The sequence below is a fragment of the Haemaphysalis longicornis genome, unplaced genomic scaffold, assembly GCF_048455015.1.
Source record: "Haemaphysalis longicornis isolate Haplotype H1 unplaced genomic scaffold, Haemaphysalis longicornis Haplotype H1 scaffold_5, whole genome shotgun sequence".
Lineage (NCBI taxonomy): Eukaryota > Metazoa > Arthropoda > Arachnida > Ixodida > Ixodidae > Haemaphysalis > Haemaphysalis longicornis.
This window is the reverse complement of record NW_027526385.1, coordinates 178589530-178608193: the sequence shown is the minus strand read 5'-3', so window position 1 is coordinate 178608193 and position 18664 is coordinate 178589530. Positions and strand designations below refer to the sequence as shown.

General features: G+C 47.4%; 1 protein-coding gene across 2 annotated transcripts; it reads left to right on the top strand.

The window, feature by feature from the left end:
- The first annotated feature begins 461 nt into the window (after nucleotides 1–461).
- LOC144138843 (sodium/potassium-transporting ATPase subunit beta-2-like) lies at nucleotides 462–5926 on the top strand. Of its 2 annotated transcripts, none has more exons than XM_077671332.1 (3): nucleotides 462–484; nucleotides 3687–3934; nucleotides 5181–5926. In XM_077671332.1, exons 2-3 carry the CDS (start codon nucleotides 3813–3815, stop codon nucleotides 5779–5781), a joined length of 723 nt encoding a protein of 240 aa, XP_077527458.1. In that variant the 5' UTR covers nucleotides 462–484; nucleotides 3687–3812; the 3' UTR covers nucleotides 5782–5926. The 2 variants fall into 2 exon arrangements, with proteins under 2 accessions (XP_077527458.1, XP_077527457.1); XM_077671331.1 differs by lacking the exon at nucleotides 462–484 and adding an exon at nucleotides 863–1145.
- Nucleotides 5927–18664: the final 12738 nt, after the last annotated feature.

Below are 18664 nucleotides of genomic sequence, written 5' to 3'. Positions count from 1 at the left end.
TGAAACCAGAGGCAAGTGAAATGTACTTAACCACATTTTTTATGACTTCAAAGAGATATTCTTTGCTAAGGTTTAATCATTGAATGAATCATGAACTGTGGTTGGTTGAGTTGTATTAATTAAGCACATAAGTGGGAACCCTTTGTTTAAAAAATTAAAGGAAGCTCAAACCGGGTGTCAGACGGTCCCATTTCTCCTCCGTCTCTACCGCCGACGACGGAGGCGATGAAATCTGTGGCAGAGAGAGAAAATGTAGATTCCATACGTTGGTATGAGCTTCCTTTAATTTTTACAACTCTGAGCGCATGCGCGAGGCGCGCACACGGCCGCTGCAGGTGCCGTGGGTGGAGCGTACAGCAGCGCGACAAGTCGCGTGACGCTATCACGTGGCACTTAGCGAGAACGCAGGGGGTAAACCCGCAGATGTTCCCGGACAGTGTACCGTCTGTCTCCCCTCTCTCCGCTTGGGCTCGTAGCTCAATCGGTAAGGCAACGGGCTCTCGCCCCGTTTCTCTATTCATTCCAGCTTCGATTCTTGGCGGTGTGAATAACTTTTTTATTTGTTCGCGGTATTTTTCTGTTGACACCAACGGTCGCGACAGAACCCTCGTGGGTAGAGGTAATAACCTCCGCTTTAAAACAAATACAAATATTCCAGTGTTTTTTTATTCCAGACGAACGCGGAGGATCTGGTTCCGCAGCGTTGCGGTCTGAATACACATCGTTGATAATTGTACACCAGCTTCCCTTGCGCTCGGACCACGAATTCGTACTCGCCTGAGCCGGCGCGCAATCTGCACCAGTAGGGGGCTATATGTACCGTCTGCAGATATCTGAGTAGGGCATCGCCCATCTTTGTGACGGTGGTGGTGACAGATAAAAGCGGACTTCTCTACCCTCGAGCAACCAGTTCCAGAGCGGCATGCTCGGAGTGAAGTACGTTGGAAACGTAACGCCTGCTTTTAGCTTCCCTGCGTCTGTGGATTCGGTCATCCCTCCAACGTCGAACCTGCCTGCAAGAAAGCCTACCGTGTGGCAATAGTAACGGTCATGGGAAATAGGTGGTGACAGCAGTAGTGGTGAAATCAGTAGTGACACACGCGGGTGGCTCCACGGCGACTGAACCAGTTCGGCAGCAACGCACAGTGAGTAAAAAACATTATAAGCTTTCTGCTTGCCTTTCTCATACCCCCATCCATGTGTTCAGGCTCCTCGTACTGACGCTATAGAGTTATCGAGTTATCAGCATTACATGCTGGACACAATGCCATCGGCTCTCTGTACCACGTTTTATAGAAAACTTAGACGTTTGACCGAATACCGAAGCAATACTCCTTCCAATTCTGCCTTTTTAGCATCACGGAAAACGATGGCACTCCACTGCGATGGTTCAAAAACAAAGGATATCAATCTCCGTGATCCAGCCCCTTAATTGGAATAGAGTCTAAAATTCCCAAAGCTCTTCACTGACCTTTTGCGTTCACCCCAAGCCGCATTGAAGCGAAGCGTGTGAGAAGAACGCAATGGAATCTGAGGACTATTTTAAAGCCGTCGCTGCAGACCAACGAACCGTCGGTGAATGAAACTCCTTACGCCACAAGACAGCGGATGAATCCTCCGTTGCTGAGGTTCGGACGTCGCGCATTCCTGCGACGTCGGGTAACGTCACCTGCCGCTATGGAGAAAACAACTTTCGAACGTTTACTACTGAAGAACCATTTCGGTCGTTCACATCACGCGGAGGATTCATCGCGAGGCGTCCTCACGCAAATGCCTTTGAGCATCTTGCAACTGAGTCTACAACTTGGTCTGCACGGACGCTAACCTGCGCAAACCCTCCTCATGCGTCATGATGGACCAAATACAGCGCTGTTCTGTACGGAACGTTGCAGGTCGCGAGTTGTCCGGTACTTGCTGACAACATTCCCACGCTCGTGCTCCGAAGCGAGATAATTTGCAGGCAAAAGGGACTCTACAACACTGCCGTTAAACGTTTCATACTTTCTTTCACGCCTGGAAGTGCTGAGAAGGCTGCAGTTAGCGACAGTACAAAACCGCACTACAGGATTTGTTTTTCTGAGCAGGACCGCCTTCCATTTGTGCTTTGATTTTGTGGCAAATATTTTTAAAGGCGATATCGAGTGCGTTCATTCCTGTGCCTAAAAGGTCGCCACCCAGTAGCCATTACATCGCTACGATGACGTAATAAGAGCACTCAAAGAACGGCAATACCGGGAGGAAAGAAACATATTTTGAGCAAGTTTCTAAGTTATCTGATGGACATGCAGCAGTAATTTTTATCTGAGGTTTTTTCTCACCCCATATTCTAAGTACTGGATAACTTTGTCCGAAATTTACGAAGCCTTCAACATATCTTAATACAATAGGGCAAGAAAAGCAACGACTAAAGCTTAGGCACACAGGATGAGCGCTGGCTTCCAAACGAACTTCTATTGCAGAAACATGCAATCTTTATGAACGCGCATATACACACTTACGATGAAAACAGTCGACCCGGTAAGTAATTGATATCAACTGTGACAGAAAGCCCAGACACAAAAGCAAAGTGCTTACCCCCTCTCCCTCGTACTATGCACGTGTTGTGTCCTTTGAGATGCCTAGCCATGTTTCGTCGTTTCGCCCATGTAAATAATCTCGTTCCTTGGTGGACGGAGCTACAGAAGAATGCGGATAAGCGAGGAATGCGCCATGCTGCCTTCTATAGCGTGATCGGTCAAGGAACTGGATTATTTACAGGTTCGAAACGATGTAACATAGCTAGCCATCTTCAAGGACAGAACACGTACTTACATAGTGTGAGGGAGGGATAAGCACTTTGTGTCTTTGTTAGCCTATCCCGGGTTTCGGACCAATTGCTATCAATTACCTAATGGGGCGACTGTTTGCGTCGAAAGTGTGTGTAGGTGTGTTATAAATACTACATGTTTCCGCATTAAAAGTTCGGTTGCAAGTCAGAGCTTGTCCTGTGTGCCTCAACTGTAATCCTTATTATTGTTGCGATGTTTTATTAAGATGGATTACCAACTCTGCTTAAATCCTTTGAATATTTACAAAAAAATGGCAAAACTGTTGCAGGGTCCCTTTAAACTAAACTGTTTAGTTTAAAGCCTTCAGTGTTAGGTTTTCCCCAATTGACACGCCCGTTCGATTTAGAAAATAGTTGTCCTGTTGGAACGGGGCGACCGGCCGACTACGAAAGCTTGTGAGAATTTCTAAGCTGACGGCAATTCAGTCGCTATTTATTTAAAATTGTACTATATGTGAGTTTTAAAGGTGTGCTTGAAGTGAAATGAAACAGCATGTCTTCTCATCGTAGAGAGCTTGCCTTCAAATCCCGAGTCAAACACTACGTTCCCTTGGCCGGCCCAGCCCTGCTGTAGCCTCTTCGGGAGGCACCACGGCTATCACACGTCAGAGATACGATGGCTGCACGTACCTGGTTCCCTGCACATAATATATTTGTGTTTGCTTCAAGTGCTCACATCGCAGTGAGTTTAGAAAATTGTTGGTAGCAACACTACAACTGGAAACAGCGTGTGCGCTTAATTATTTCGGCCAGTGGCGAACTGGCATGCAGCATTGAGTGCATCGATAAATTGAGTTGGAGCTGCACATTTTGTGGCTGACATGCGGGCTGCATTTTCGCCGTCTTTTCCCACAAACAGGTCCCTCTGCAAGGTGGTTTTGATATCTGAGCGCCATTCCTTCAACGGCGACTGTTTGCTGCGGACTTCAGGCGGCGGTTTTCCAGTCTCCCGGCCAAGTGGCTCAGCTCTGTGCTGGTTGTGATCATGCTGTCGGTGGTCTGGATCGTGGCCTTGCTACTCGCCGCCGGAAGGGCGACCAACGAGACGGATAAGCCTTCGGTGTTAGAATTCTACCCGAGGGCCAGGCCGGCTGAAAATCTGATCTGGTGAGGCGCACCTCATTTGCAATTTTCACTCACAAAGCTGGTCTCAAACCTTACAGTAACGGGCCCACTCAGCCACTTGAAGTCTGCCGCTCCATGTCGCGGAGCCAGCTATACAAGGTTTATATCGACAGGACTGCACTTTGGATCTTTTCAGATTTTAACTTGTTGCAGTTTGTATAGTGTGTGTCCCTGTATAGATATATACATCTATGCCGGTCAAAAATGTGCAAGCAAACGATACTTGGTTACTATTTCGGAAGATGCTGCTAGTAACAACACGTAGGGTATGGTGACAGCTGATGTAGGCGTTATATGACTAAAACTATGCGTATTGTTTTTAAAAAGCTTTGCTCCTTACTACATGAAGGAGCGTATGACGGAGGAGCTTGTCTCTTGGAAGGAATAATTTTCCCACCCCCAGTTACTGATGGAGAGTGGGGTACTGAGGGTAACAAATCAGGGTTCCTCGTGAGGGTATGATCGTTATTCTGCGTCACAAGCTGGACAATAATGTGTTATTTCTTTTTATTGTCCACTTACAGCACATCCTCTGAATGAGGAACGAAAGTTTCAGCTTCTCATTCCGTTCCTGTGTCAGATGAGGGCGGGGTGAGCCGTCCTTGCCAATTGTGAGGAGCGCGTTGTTGTTGATGATTATGACGATAAATTGCTTCGGTCGATAAGTAGGCAAGAGGTAGAGGGGAAGTGGGAGTCTTACGGAAGCGGGGAGTCCCCCTCAAATGGCATGCAGCCCACTGCCCTTGAAGGCAAGTGGCACCTTCGGACGGTTGGACGACTTCGAGTTGCGTTGTTGAGACCGAGCTAAGCGAGACGGTGCCCCACTGCTGTGCACCAGTGATAAGTATTTGGGTTTTGCAGAATTATTGGCCGAGCCACGCAAGCCCAAATTATGTGAGCGGTGCCTGTGTGTGTGCACCATTTGGTGTGGTGTTTGATACATGGTTAGAAAATGCATTAGCTTGTAGATGGTGCCAGCCTACGTGTTGACGTTCAGTAAGCGTGGATGTGCTTTGCTTGAAGAGTGGTTTTCCTCTACTAGCAAGGACCGTCGCTCTAATAAATGACAGCGAATGCGATGAGAATGTGTGGTGATATCCCTTTGTATTTGAATAGGGACACATTTTACGGAGGCTGAAGCGCTTAAAACACACGAATGTAAGCACATCGTGTAGCCAAAACCATTTACGCATGTGTTGCTCTTCTTACGGTTCGCCCTCCCCCGCAGGTTCCGCGCAGGTGGTCCTCAAGGCGTGGCTCCGGGATGGCGAAATATGACATCCCAGCTGTCGCAGCTCATTGCGGGGTACAATTCCCGGCTAGTTGAAGGCAACGAAAATTTGACCAGGTGCTCTGACCAACGCCCCCCGGCAGGGAAGATATGCTTCTTCGATGTCAGTACGGTGGCGCCCCAGTGCACGGCGGCTGAGGACTTCGGCTATCCAAGACAAAGTCCATGCGTCTTCATCCAGTTCGCCAACGTCACGGGATGGGTCCCTGAACCGCTATCACCGCAAGAAGCCTCCCAGGTGGTACCAGCGGCCTTGCAGACGCAAATAGTGCCGGGGCTGCTGCCCCTTCACTGCGATGGAGACAACCCGGCTGACCGCGAAAACATCGGCCCATTGTTGTACTACCCTTATCCGGGTTTCCGCACCGTGTTTTTCCCCTACACCGGCCAGTCCGACTACATGCCACCGCTAGTGGCCATCCACTTCCAGAAACCTCAGCAAGGTGTCATCATTAACGTCCGTTGTCGTCTCCTGGCACGTAACCCACCACCTGGTAACTTTTCTACCGAACTGTCGTTCCAGATACTTGTCGACTGAAAAAAAGGGCAGACTACGGGCGGCAGCTGTAGAGAATAAGCGGATGGAAAAACACCATTTTTATCATTGAGACGTGATGTGCGAAGGGGCAGCGTGATCAGTCTTGTAAAAGCACCAAAAGAAAAAATAAAATAACTCAGCCACGCCTTCGGTTCCACTTTATATTTCTACTCATCACTGTATCATTCTTATATGAAATGAACGCACCCCCATATTCTGCTCACTTGCCTAACGGCCACCCTCCCTGATAGATGTGGCTGTCTTCTTGGGGGGATAGTAAATGTCTAGGCTGCTTAGGAAGCGCTATTTTAACGGTCGCACTCGATATGCACACGGATATGAAACAGTACCCAGGCCCTGTGGAATGGACACTACCACTAGAACATACGACTAGCTCCTTTGGATGTAATAAAAGGTGTGATTGCTCTCTGTTACCGGGTGCCTAATTATGAGCACTGGGGCTACCCTGTGACACTTGTGTCTTCACAGGGATGAGCGTCTTCTGTACGGCTGGATAAAGTTTAAGGTCTTTTACGTGATTGCGTGTTGTGGAATGCAAAAATTACGGTAGAAGTGGGCCATCATATGGGGGCGACTACACGTCCCTCTTTGGCTAGAGGCAGAAAGCATTACTTCTGCATCAAACTTACTGAGTTTTTTGTAAGAGGATTGTAATTGGGAGGAAACACCCTATCGACGGCAACTTAAATTCGAAAGCCAGCGGCACGATACCCAAGTCGTCACCGGAAGCGGCAAAAGAGGAAGCCATTGCCCTGGCGATGGCTTCCACGGAAGCAATATAATTGTCAGGCACTCAAAAACTGCGCTTCGGAATTTTGCAAATGGAGGGATCTTGTCCGACGCACTCATAATTCTGGTGGGCTTCAAAGACCGCAGGAAGGTCCAAATCGCAAGGACGCCTTGACGCTCTTCTCTTTCTGACAGCAAGAACGAAAACGACGTGGTTCGAGGTTTGGCTATCCGAGCCGATCACATCGAGGAAACATCTGTGCACTTCTCGCGTGCTGGGATGAGGCGGAACCGCATAGTGTCGTGCACCAACATAAATACCAGTTACAGATTCGAGCGGGCTAAAATCCCCCCCGCTCACTGTCCTCCCAACAAATGCTAGTCTGTTGCATTGCGCCTCTTACAAATGCATTCCCAGATACGTTCATAGACAGCCATTGTTTGATTGTTTGATTTTGGGATTTAACGCGCCGATGCCACGCAGGCGATGAGGGGCGCCGTAGTGGAGGGCTCCGGATTAATTTTGACCACCTGGGGATCTTTATCGTGCGCCGAAATCTCGTACACACGGGTGTTTTTGCTTTTCGCCTCCATCGAAAAGCGGCCGCCACGGCCGGGAATTGAACCCGCGACCTCGCGCTCAGCAGCACAACGCCTTAGCCACTGAGCCACCGCGGCGGGTTACAGCCACTGTTACTCCGTGATCTATACGAGCAAACGTAAGTTATGCACGGCAAGGGCAGATTTACGCCATAATATTTAAGAATTTCTCCAGAAGAGTTTTGTAGGTGCCTAATTATACCGAGGACCACCCAGCGAGAGACCGTTCTGCGGAGCTCCGACTCGGATGTGTATATCTAGGTTGCCAAATGGCCGAAGACGTTGACGGAGCCCAAGGGCTTCTGGCTGCCATCTAATGGGTTGAACAAGCTCTGTGTTCTTTACCTGGAAACCAATTTGGACAAATCAATGTTTCTCTCCCTCTCTCTTTCCGCGGTGGCTGGATATGCCTCACCTATCGTTTTAGCCCAGCCGGTGAGATGATTTAACCGATACTAGGGTTTCGTTGCGACAAATCTCTGTTCGGCTTGAATGGCGTCTTTGTTTTCTGGACGTCCACAATTTACATAAGTGCCGTTGTAGAACTCGAAGGCAAACTAAAAAAAGAGGTGTTTGCCTGCTGGGGCATTGTACATTACGTTATGAAAACCAGGTATCCTAAATGTTCATATGTGAACCTTTTGAAGTTCACACCTTGTTATGTTAGGCAGGTGGTAGTATCATTTACTGCTACATACATTCTTTACGTTGAAGCGGTAGAGGAATTCCGGCCGGCATGAGTTCTTGTCATGAGTGACTGTATCATGTCCTTTTGTTGATTTGGGCGGTATTATGTAATTTGTCATTTACATATCTTTATCGTGTCATTCGTTGATTAGAGCAGTCTTAAGAAGCGAGCTGTTCAAAACGAAAGTGAGATGCATAGACCCCCGCCCCATCATAACGAACTTTTACCTGCCATATCTTTTATACTACAAAGAATCTTTTATAATGCAATTAACTGTTCCACACTGCCATGTATTCAAACACGACGCCAGAGACCGAAGTACTCTGTGGACAAAGAACGCCATCATTAGACAAAATTTATCAGGCTGTCAAGTCTACTTACGCGATTTGAAGGTCAAAGCCTAGGCACTACTATGAGGGGCAGTTTTTTATGAACGTAGCACCGTGGACACTGCAGGTAAGCTATTTTAACGCCACTAAATTTACTTATTGCACCCCAATACCACAGCCGGAGAAAGGCAATACAGAGTCCGTTAAAACTCAAGATGGTGGCGGAAATAAAATGCATGTTGCATATTTTGCAATAAAAAGTTTATTGATTTTATATTGGCCGCAGTGTTTAAGAAGGGAGATTTGGTTCACTCTGTAGAAACGCAATATGAAGTGTAATAAAACTCAATGTCTTGAATGCAATAAAATGTTGGTTTCGGTTTGTGCAATAAAACGTTTGTTGACTTTCTAACGAGCACAGTCTATAAGCGATGAGTTTTAACTGACTTTTTATTGACTCCATAGAAACACAATAGGGGGTCTAATAAAACTCAACGACCATTTTCATGACGGTGATAGGGGCTCATGATATGTTTTGCTTCTCTCTCGCTTCTTTTTGCCTTTCCGTGCTATAAACAACTTGTTGTGGTATTGTCCGTTAGCAAACAGTACTTTTAGGGCACTTAAAAAAACATCTGCATCTTGGTAGAGTGCTGCAACGCCAGCAAAAGCTATCCGAGGACGCGGTTCTGCTCGCTTCCTTACTGCTCTTTCGGGCGTCTTCCATTTCACCTCTGTCGCCTCCGAACACGTCACGTACAAATGAATTCTATTGTCGCCTCGTTTGAACATGGTACTGGCACAGAGAGAGCTTGGATTCGTCTTGCAGCGCGTACAACGAATGCGGACCTGTCTTGAATATAAAAATCTGTCTCGGTAATGTGATTATCCCAATACCTGACAACCACTTGTGCCTCTTAAGAATATTTAATCCATGCGAAAATATCATAGCGCAAGGGTCTATTGTAGCGAGAACCACGGCAACTGTATTTATTTATTCGAAAATCCCCCTAAAGGCTCTCACTAGGAGGGTATTACATAGGGGGCAGGGTACATTGAGAACGAATAAGAAAATAGTACAAACAGCACGTTAATAGGCAAACAAATAAATACCAGCGGGTGCGAGGTGAAAAAGAAAAAGAAAGCAAGAACGAAGGAAAACAAAAAAAAATCTTGAAAGGACTTTAAAACCTATATAGGCACTTTTTAGTAAAGTTAACATACGAAGTAAGTGCGTGAAAGTTCTTAGAATTTGGTCGGATTCGTTAAACGTACAATGTGACATGGTAGGGCATTCCAATCCACAATTGTGCGAGGTACGAAGGATTGTGAATATTTGGAAGTGTGGCATTTCACACGTGTCACTTTTAAGGCATGGTCCCGTCGGGGAAAGATGGTCGGTGTCGAAGAAAAGAAATCAGGATGAAGTGAAGAGTGATGGTACAGTTTATGGAACAATGATAAACGTGATAGTTTACGCCGATCTGATAGGATAGGTAAAGATGCGCGAAGTTTTAGAGCCGCGACGCTGGTATGACGTGAATAATCTGAAAAGATTAAACGAGCAGCCCGATTTTGAAGGGATTCAATTTTGTCAACTAAGTATGCTTTGTCAGGGTCCCAAATGGCAGATGCGCACTCAACTTTAGGTCTGATGACAGTTGCGTATGCAAGTTTGCGGAAGTTAGATGGAGCATGTTTTAGTCTGTGCTTCAAAAAACCCAATGAGATGTGACTGACCTCATAACCGTCCCGGAAATGACGTCGCCAAAAAAAGGGCACTTGACGCGGCGGTGGCGCCCGGATTTGAGCCCACGACTTTTTCGCCACAACGGGAGGTACACGGCGCTCTGAACACTGCGCTATGAATAGAGACGTGGAGCAGCTTTACGAACGCGCCTTATGCCCTTTATTACGAGCAGCTCCGCCCTTATAATCATAGCGTAACGCATGAGCGAAAAATGGCCAAACAGCCCCTCCCTTTTGCTCTCTCCTACCCTTTCCTGCTGCGTAGTTTTCCAACGTGCTTTCATGTTCGCCAGCCAGCGCCGCTTTGCTACTCAACCTTCTTAAAAACCCTATGCGGAGAACAACATGGCGTGCTACCGCTAGCTGCCTAAGTCCGTTGACGAAAACGGCATGTTTTTTTCAGAAGAGAACCATTGCGACACCAGTGATGACAGCGGCAACCAAAAAATCCCTATATCTAATAGTTGTGCTGTCCGTTTCATATGTTCTGGCTAGTAATTTAGTGGTATTAGCATCCCAAGGCCAAACCATAAGAACCTTGTGTTTCTGAATTTATAAAGTTACAGCCAACCAATTGTTTTTGCTGAACTATTTCCAGGTGCGCTGCAAAATGGAGTGGTTCGGCTTGTGGCCTTGACTGCCTTTCCCCAGACGGTCCTCCTCGAGTAGAGAGTTTTCAATCAAATCACTTCAATTAAAATGGCGTTCCATGGCGGAGCACCCCGTAAAGACACTCACCCCGTATTAGGTCGAGTGTTCAATTGGCACCCCCAGAGTATTTGATGTGTAATTGCCCCTGTGTTCATTATGACCATAACGAATGTATATGTTTTTAATAACAGGTACTGCCGCGGAGGGCACCAATGGCGATAGGGAGTATGTCCTCGTGGCACCATGATGGAAAGACGTAGAAGATGACCAAGAACACGTGCGGATTTTGAGGAATCAGCGATGGAGAACCTCTTGCACAAGGACGTGGCCGACCCACGGACAGGGATGACCCCGTGAGAGGAGAGGCTTGTCCGGGAGAGCTGGCGAAACTTCACCCGGAAGAACCCGGACTTCGGAGTGATTGTCTTCCAGCGGATGTTTCGCAAGAACCACGAGCACCAGAATCTCTTTGAGCCTTTTAAGGATGCGGATGTTCAGATGTTTCCTACCAACCCAAAGTTCAGGGCGCCTGCCTGTGTGGTGGGCTTCCAGCTGCCGGCTATCGTTGAGAGCGTGGACGATACTGATGTGGTTGCTGAGCTATTCCACAGGAACGCCGTCAATCATACAAATCACGCCGGAGTCGGACCACCGAAATTCGAGGTTTTCTTCTCCCCCGTCCTTGAAGAGATGGAGGCCAAGAACAAAAGCTTCATGAGCCCACCCGTCGTAGCTGCCTGGGCGAAGCTTTTCGAGGTGAGGGACGGCTTTTTTGTAAAATGTCTAAGGAAAGATTTGTGGGAACAATTCCGTTTGCCTAAGCTTGGTTTGAGAAGAACGTTGTAAATTTTGAAAAGAGCATTTAGGGGAATATCGCTTTAAAAAACGCACTCTTCATCACCGTGGGTTAAGAGGAGTAAGCAAGAGCGACACATTTTTTTTCCGGCTGATGCTTATGTTAACGACGCTTTCGAAAAATATTTTGTAATAAATGAAAAAAAAAGGATTTATTAAAATGTTGGAATGAGAAACTACATTTACACCAATTTATGTTAGAAGAGCTCTCCCATGTTGTGGTAACAAACTAATACAGAAACAGTAGAGCCCTAGTAAGCGGGAGAGTTCAAGGCACCCTGTTTTATGTGCAGTTATTACGGTTCCCGTTGTACTTCCTTTCACCAAGGTGCGTTGGTTTTAATTGACTTGTTGTCAAAAAATATCACTGTTTTTACTATAAAGAACACGTTACGCTCACTAATATGCCTGTGCTTTAGCAGAAATTTGGGTGACGTTTTCGTTCGTTTTAGCGGGCCACTATTTTTGGTGATTTGCATACCAACTTCCTGTTGGAAATGTTTTTCAGACAAAGTTATCGCGGAAGTGGCTCTTGCAAAGTTTTGACCTTTGTATGCTAAAAGTTCTTTTCTCAGAGTGTTGCCAAACAAACTGCTTGGTATGGCAGATGTGCGAAGGCTAGAACTGAGCTTCTTCGTTACATTTACATGGAGTTCATGAGCACTACTACGAGAAGGGTTTACGACTAGGTGGATGCAACGATTTCGAGTTCAACGACGAAAGCAGCACACAAGCCTCCTTTTGTCCAGCAGTACCAGGACGTGGGACACACGAAGTCTTCTGCTCACGCCAAGGACTTCAAAGGCGACAAGCCAGCCACCGATGGGAAGACCCAAGGCAGCACGAAATCTGACTCGGCTTCCAGGTCAGGGGGACAATCACACGGTCTGGCGACACTGGGATACAGAATACCGAATAATATACCAACTGCGCTAGAAGCAAAGCCAAAGTAACTCCTCTCCGAACTTCCTGAACCTTAAATAGCAAAAAGCTTCGAGTGTCGCAAGGATGCCCCGGGGCGGTGTCAGCAGTCTTGCAAGGCGTTTTTAGTCGTTTTTATCGGATTAAAAAGCGATGTTTTGTCACCTTTACGTGGTTAGTTTTATGAAGCATTTGTAACGTATTGTTGCACGTGGTGTCTGCCTGCATACAGCTAATTGGTTATTTGGGTGGGTACAAGGGGCATACCATGGCGGGACAGTAAATACTCTGCCTCGAAAAAAGGTTTGAAGGGAGGAACATAACGGCCGCCTTTTAATACGTAATGAACCTAGGTTAATGAGCGATAGGAAAAGGCATGCACGGGGTTTTGTTAAATCTCGGCCTTGCTCTTGATTTCGCAGCATGTAGTCTAGCTATACCCTCTGGGTGATAATATTGTGCCTTTCCCTTGATCTTGCAGCGGGCACTCCTTCATCCAATACAAGCGCCTTTCCACATAATCATGGGTCTGCCCTCATCAACAGCAGCACGTGGTCTCTGAAAACAGGTTGAGGCATTAGCTAGAGAAATACCTTGGCTACTTTTTCTGGTTTATTTGCACAGTATCAAATAAGACGCCTGTTTCGTCCATCTTCTCGCATAGTTCGCACTATTCGCTTAGAAATTCTTAGTTATTTTTGCGCTTGTTCTTCAACCAAATTTTCTTTTAAAATCATAGCTTTGCAAAGCGGGCACCTGAGCGATCAATACCTATCGATTTGGGCCGATCTGTCAAGTGGGTGTGTCCAACACCCGAGGATCAGCTACAACGACGACCACGGCTTCTGGACTTCACGGTCGCAACACACGGGTGCTCCTCGGTTCGTGTGCTCCGGCTGCCATTGTATCACCTACGCAAAGATGAGTATGGCCTGCTGGACAAATGCCTCGGCGCCTACAAGAATTAGTTTCACCTGCCCATGAATCACACGAATCGCTTCACCTGCCCGCTACCCCGCTTGCAGCCTTCTAGCGGCGCTTCCCCCGAGCCAGGTTTCTCAAAATGTAAGCGCACTTCGGTACTCTCACCATGTCTCACCGACTGAGCACTGCCACATTAGCACTGTCTTTCCTCTGGTACCCTACAGTGTGGGCTCCTAGAGCATGGTGAGCGGCCCTAGACGTCTTTCATGCCTACGTGAAAGCGATCGTCGCCAGAAGTCTATCCCGCCCCAGTGACGTCATGGCGCCCCTCGTCACACTTTAGCCTGGTACGAGCACTAACGGCCTTGCAGAACCCTGTGCTCTAGCAATGAGTCTTCAACCCTAGGGCGGACGAACGTTACACCACCACCCGGCTTCGCTGAAGGTCACCTGTACACCAGTGGCCGCTGAAAGCAGGTTGCGCCCAGCTACTGGACTCCTCGTGATCGCAGCACTTAACCGAACACCGCGGGCTTCTAACTGCCTCCGCCGTTCTACCTCAAGAACCACGAGGTGTGGCTTTGCCACGTAGAGTGCTTTCTGAGAGCAGTGCGCTTTAAGCCATAGGTTCCGCCGTCCGTACGCAGAAAAATACAAAGAAATTCTGAACGCACGTACCCGGCCGAGCACTCCGCAAATTCCGCTCGTGCACCGGGCACGAAGCGCAATACCCCCCCACATAGATGCACCGATAAACTACCAGGCATGCGTGGGTCAGCTTCGAGTACTCACATGGGTCACATAGGTCAGCTTCGAGTACTCGAGTGCACAAACTGAAAAAAATTCAGAATAAGGAACTTCGTTTTATTTACTCTAAATATTCTAGACACGACAGTGTAACTTTCTTGCGAATGCTAGCGCGCATTCCAACCTTGTCGTGACATCGTAGTGTTGCCTCTATGAAGTTCATGTATCTTTTGTATCTGGAAGCTATAAACGAAAACAAAAGTGATACCTTAAACCTCCCCACCAACACTCAACGAGGACGAATCAGGACAAACCTTTCAGACCATATAGCAGTCGTACATATACATTCAAGTATTCTTTTTTTTTCGCTGGCCATCGAAACTTGGAATGGATTACCGTCCGATGTTATCAACGCCACATCAGTTGATAGCTTTGCTGAGCACGCGGAATTGTGGTTTACTTGGTCTTTGAAACAGGGAAGGCGTTCGGCAAATAAATATTTCTTCCTCTTCATTTTGGACCAAACCTGAACAAAATTACAGTGCAAGTGAATTGTTACCGCTTCTTTGCGCATGTTTGAGTTTACTGTTTTCCGCCTTATTTTACCCTATCGCGTATTGCATCTATTTTAGAGTGTTTTACTGCATTTCTTGTGTTAGAAGAGACTTATTTATCTACACCGTCATTACTGTCGGTTGACTTAGTATTATCTGTCAAACTAAAAACACAGTGGAGAGCGTTGTTTCGCTTTGTTTTCTTTTTTTGTGCTTTGGCAAAGGCGTGGTTGATTGTTGTGTTCTCTTTAACTTCCAGTTTGCTTTTTGTACCTATTTGTGTACTGTGCATTATGTGCCCACTTCCTGTATGAGCCTGACCAAGGTGTACAGTATTGATACATAAATAAAAAATAAATAAATACCGTGGCGAGCGGCGTTGTGAGCGATATGCGGATTTTCATCTCCTTGCAACAAACTCCTGCATCCAATGTGTTTTAGGATTAGTGAACGGCCCGTTTGCCAGAAATAAACGTTTTTTGCACGAAAACAATACTTGATACATTTCTAACATGCGCAAGCTACAAATCGCGACACATCTTTAACATTGCTTCGTGCTTGCGTAGACGCTAAGCCTACCTTCTTATCAACAATTTTGCACAGCCAAATTAACTTTTTTGGCACCGAGAACAACGTGTGTTCCTTGTATCATCCAGATACATTGTTTAATCCTTGTCACAAAAAGTGCATATAGGGCATGACAGAGAAATGTTTCTTCTAAGATCTGACTCATGGTCTTCTCACGGTAGATACTCATGGTTCACCCGCATCTGAGCGTTTCCAAGCATAAGACTTGGAACTTGCTTGTTGTAAGCAGCCGTCTGCAATTTTTCTATTTGCGTGGAAAAACTATTTGAATACCTATGCGCACAGGACTTGGCGAAAGCATTTGACAAGGAAGGGGCAGCTATGCTAGCCCTCACAATCTTTCCCAGAATCAAAGTTTCGCACAGGCTTTTTGGGCCAGGGACGAACTCTTCCAGCATACGGATTCATTCTCAAAAGAAAACGGTAGATTTTTAACGTTTATTGAAATGTAGAAAAAAACACCCGCGGGTGCTAGTCCATCAGACCCCCTTAGGGGTAGCGATAAGTTAAGGTTCACGACGGGTATGGGTGGGAAATAGCAAGAGAAAAATAGTGGGTTGGGATATGAAATGTACGAGAGAGTCCCGCACTGCCTTTGCTAAATTAGGTGGGTAGGAGGGACGCTGGAGATCATTTAGGGTATTTGGTTCTACGTTAGCGGGAAGGGTGTCTAGGAGAATCTGTCCTTCAGTTTGAAATCGAGGGCATGTCCAAATAATGTGTTCAGTGGGGTTCCGAATTTCACAGGAGATACACATGCCTTGATTAGGCGACGAATAAAAAAAAACGATTTTTTCGCAGGGGAAAGGTTCGTAAGTGTCGTTAGCTGTCTTAGGCGGACTTGTTGAGAGCGAGAATAGGAATGAATGAACCCACGTTTATTGAAAGAAAAAAAATAGAGGGAGGGGGGTCCCCTTGACATGACCGGAGGCCTCGGTCAAGAGTCGGAAAAGAGATAGGAAGTCAGGATTGGGGGAAACAGGGCAAGAAAAGCACCTACCGGCTTCTCTGATGAAAATCAGCAGAGTGTCGAGCAGGTGCTTCCTGTGAGGTGGGGCTCCAAGTGGGTTAACCCAAAGTTTGTAGTCTGCCGGTCATAGTAGGCCATGTGTCTTCAGGCAGCTTTCTCTAGGAACACTGAGTGCCGGACCGGACATTCCCACAGGAGGTGTCACGCACTGCACAGGGCACCGGTACCACATTTCGGGCAGTTCGGAGAGCTGTACGGGTTTCCACGCCCGAAGAAACAGTGAGCCGTACTAGGCGTAAGGCCCATGCCCGTCCTTATACGCCTTAGCCGCACTGTTGCCCATTGGCTGAATTCGGACGGCAACGGGTTGGGGTCTGCAGGAATTTTGTTTTGAAGGACCGCCTTCCGCTCGGCCTTCGCCAAAGCAGCGCCGTCCTCTGCGTCGATGTCGGCCTTTTCATCTGAATCAGCGGGTTCTAAACAGTCTTGCTCGGGGTGAATACGAAGTTGCTCCCGGGCAGTTCTGTGTGCCTCTTTATGGCCAGGGACATTCCGGAATTGGCTTTGCAGGCTACTCTGTTGGCATTCAGCAATGAATTTCTTTATTCTGCGGACAGTGCGACTGGTAGTTTTGCGTAAACCAAGGGCTCGAATTGTGTCCATTGAGTCTGTGTAAATTAATATGCGTTCAGGAGGGCCGAGGGGACCCGAATGTTTGCCTGCATGTTCAGTCAAAGCATGCCGAATGGCCCTTAGCTCGGCTTCTCGGCTGGAAATTTCGACAAACCGCACGTGTGCATTTGTGCTTCGGTCTTCGAGCCTGTACCAGCAGGGTGAGACGCGGTAATGTTCAACTGCGGCGTCTTTGTAGACATGGAGGGTGCGATTGGCTGTGGTATCGCTGTCTCCACTGACTAGTTCTAGGAGGTGATCTTTAACCTTCCTTGTCCATCGTCTTGGGTTGTCGTGACCGACATTTCTTGGCAGTGGCTTGTTCATTCTCACAATAATGTCGTCCAAAGACGGAACCGGCAGCTCTTGCGGGTGTCTGCCGGGAAGCTCGAAACTAGCTCTCAGAAGAAGTCTCCTGCCTGCATTGGTGCTTTCCAGAGGCTGAAATTGTCCAAACCCTCTGTCGTCGGCTATGTCGTCAAGTCTATTAGCTTGCGCTTGTGCGTACGGAACGTCCTTGGCTGCAAATTTTGGCAATCCTGTAACACCGCGCAGAGCTTCGCGACGCAGGATTTGAAGCTTCTGCCAGTTTTTCTTTTTGCGGTATGTATAGTTGATGCCGTACATTGTTTTGGATATCAGGAGACCGTTTACGAGTGCGCGCAGAGAGCTCTCGTCAGTTCCCCATGATTTATGTGACTCGTTTGATTAGGTGGGTTGTCCTCTTGCACGTGTGGAGGAGTTGCGACATCCATGTTCTGCATCCACCATCTTCATCAACAGGGAGACCGAGAATACGAACGCTCTCTTTCGCTTGCAGTCTCACTCCGTTCATAGAAAGGCTCATGTGGTCCTTCACTTGCTGCTTGCGAAGGCGGGCATTGACTACAAATACAAAGACTGTCTTTTCGGGAGAAGGCGAAAGACCCACTGACTCCAGAATGTAAGTGATTGTGTTCATGTAGTCCTTGTTGCAGAGCCTGCTCTTGTTCGCCGACTGAGCCGCCCGTCGGCCAGATGGTGATGTCGTCGGCGTAAATGGTGTAAGATATGCCTGAAATCTTGTCCAGCATAACTGGCAGGTCCGCCGTCACCATATTAAAAAGGGTTGGAGACAGCACTTCTCCTTGATGTACACTTATTCGGTTTGCTGTTTTGTCTCCAAAGGCCTGGCCCACCTTGACGCGGACGCTTCGCTCTGTCAAGAAAGAGCGTATGAACGTGAGGCTCTTTCCTGATAAGCCTCGGTGTCACACTTCTTCGACGACGGAGTCATGAGGAACGGAGTCAAAACCTTTCCGTACATCAATTGCTACAACGATCCTGGGGTCAACCGACGTACGAGCTTCTTTTAGCGTTTAATGGAGAACACACCGGCTGTCTTGTGCGCAAAGGCCGGGGCAAAAGCCAGTTTGCATGTCCCCAAGCTGGGTGGTAGTTTCCAGGTGCCTTTGAATCCTGTTAAGAACCACGCGCTCCATCACTTTGAAGACGTTTACAGTAAATGAAATATGGAGGAGGTTTTTCAACTCATCTGGTTGCTTCCCAGGCTTAGGAATTGGTATTACCTAGGACTCCTTCCATTCCGGTGGTATAGAGGAATTAAGCCAGATGTCATTTAACCATGCAAGTAGTTGTTCTAGGATGTTGTAAGGAAGGTTTATGAGCCCGGAACATGTAATGCCGTCAGGTCCCGGCGTGCTTGCTGACGCTGACTGGCTGATTACCGTAACCAGCTCGGCAATAGTGAGTGGAGTGCCCATAGTGTTTTCTTGCGTGTCTGTTAATGTTACCTTGGGTTCTGTAGGTGAACACGTAACTAAAGGCTGTGGAAAGAAAACGTTTGTTGCCATGTTAGCGAGAGCGGCCTCGTCAATGTTGAGGC

What these genes read in the sequence shown, in the direction of transcription:
- LOC144138843 (XM_077671332.1), top strand. Translation starts at nt 3,813, where the DNA reads ATGCTGTCGGTGGTCTGGATCGTGGCCTTGCTACTCGCCGCCGGAAGG. An exon ending in CCGGCTGAAAATCTGATCTG is followed by an intron (nt 3,935 to 5,180) that starts GTGAGGCGCACC and finishes CCTCCCCCGCAG; the next exon opens with GTTCCGCGCAGGTGGTCCTC.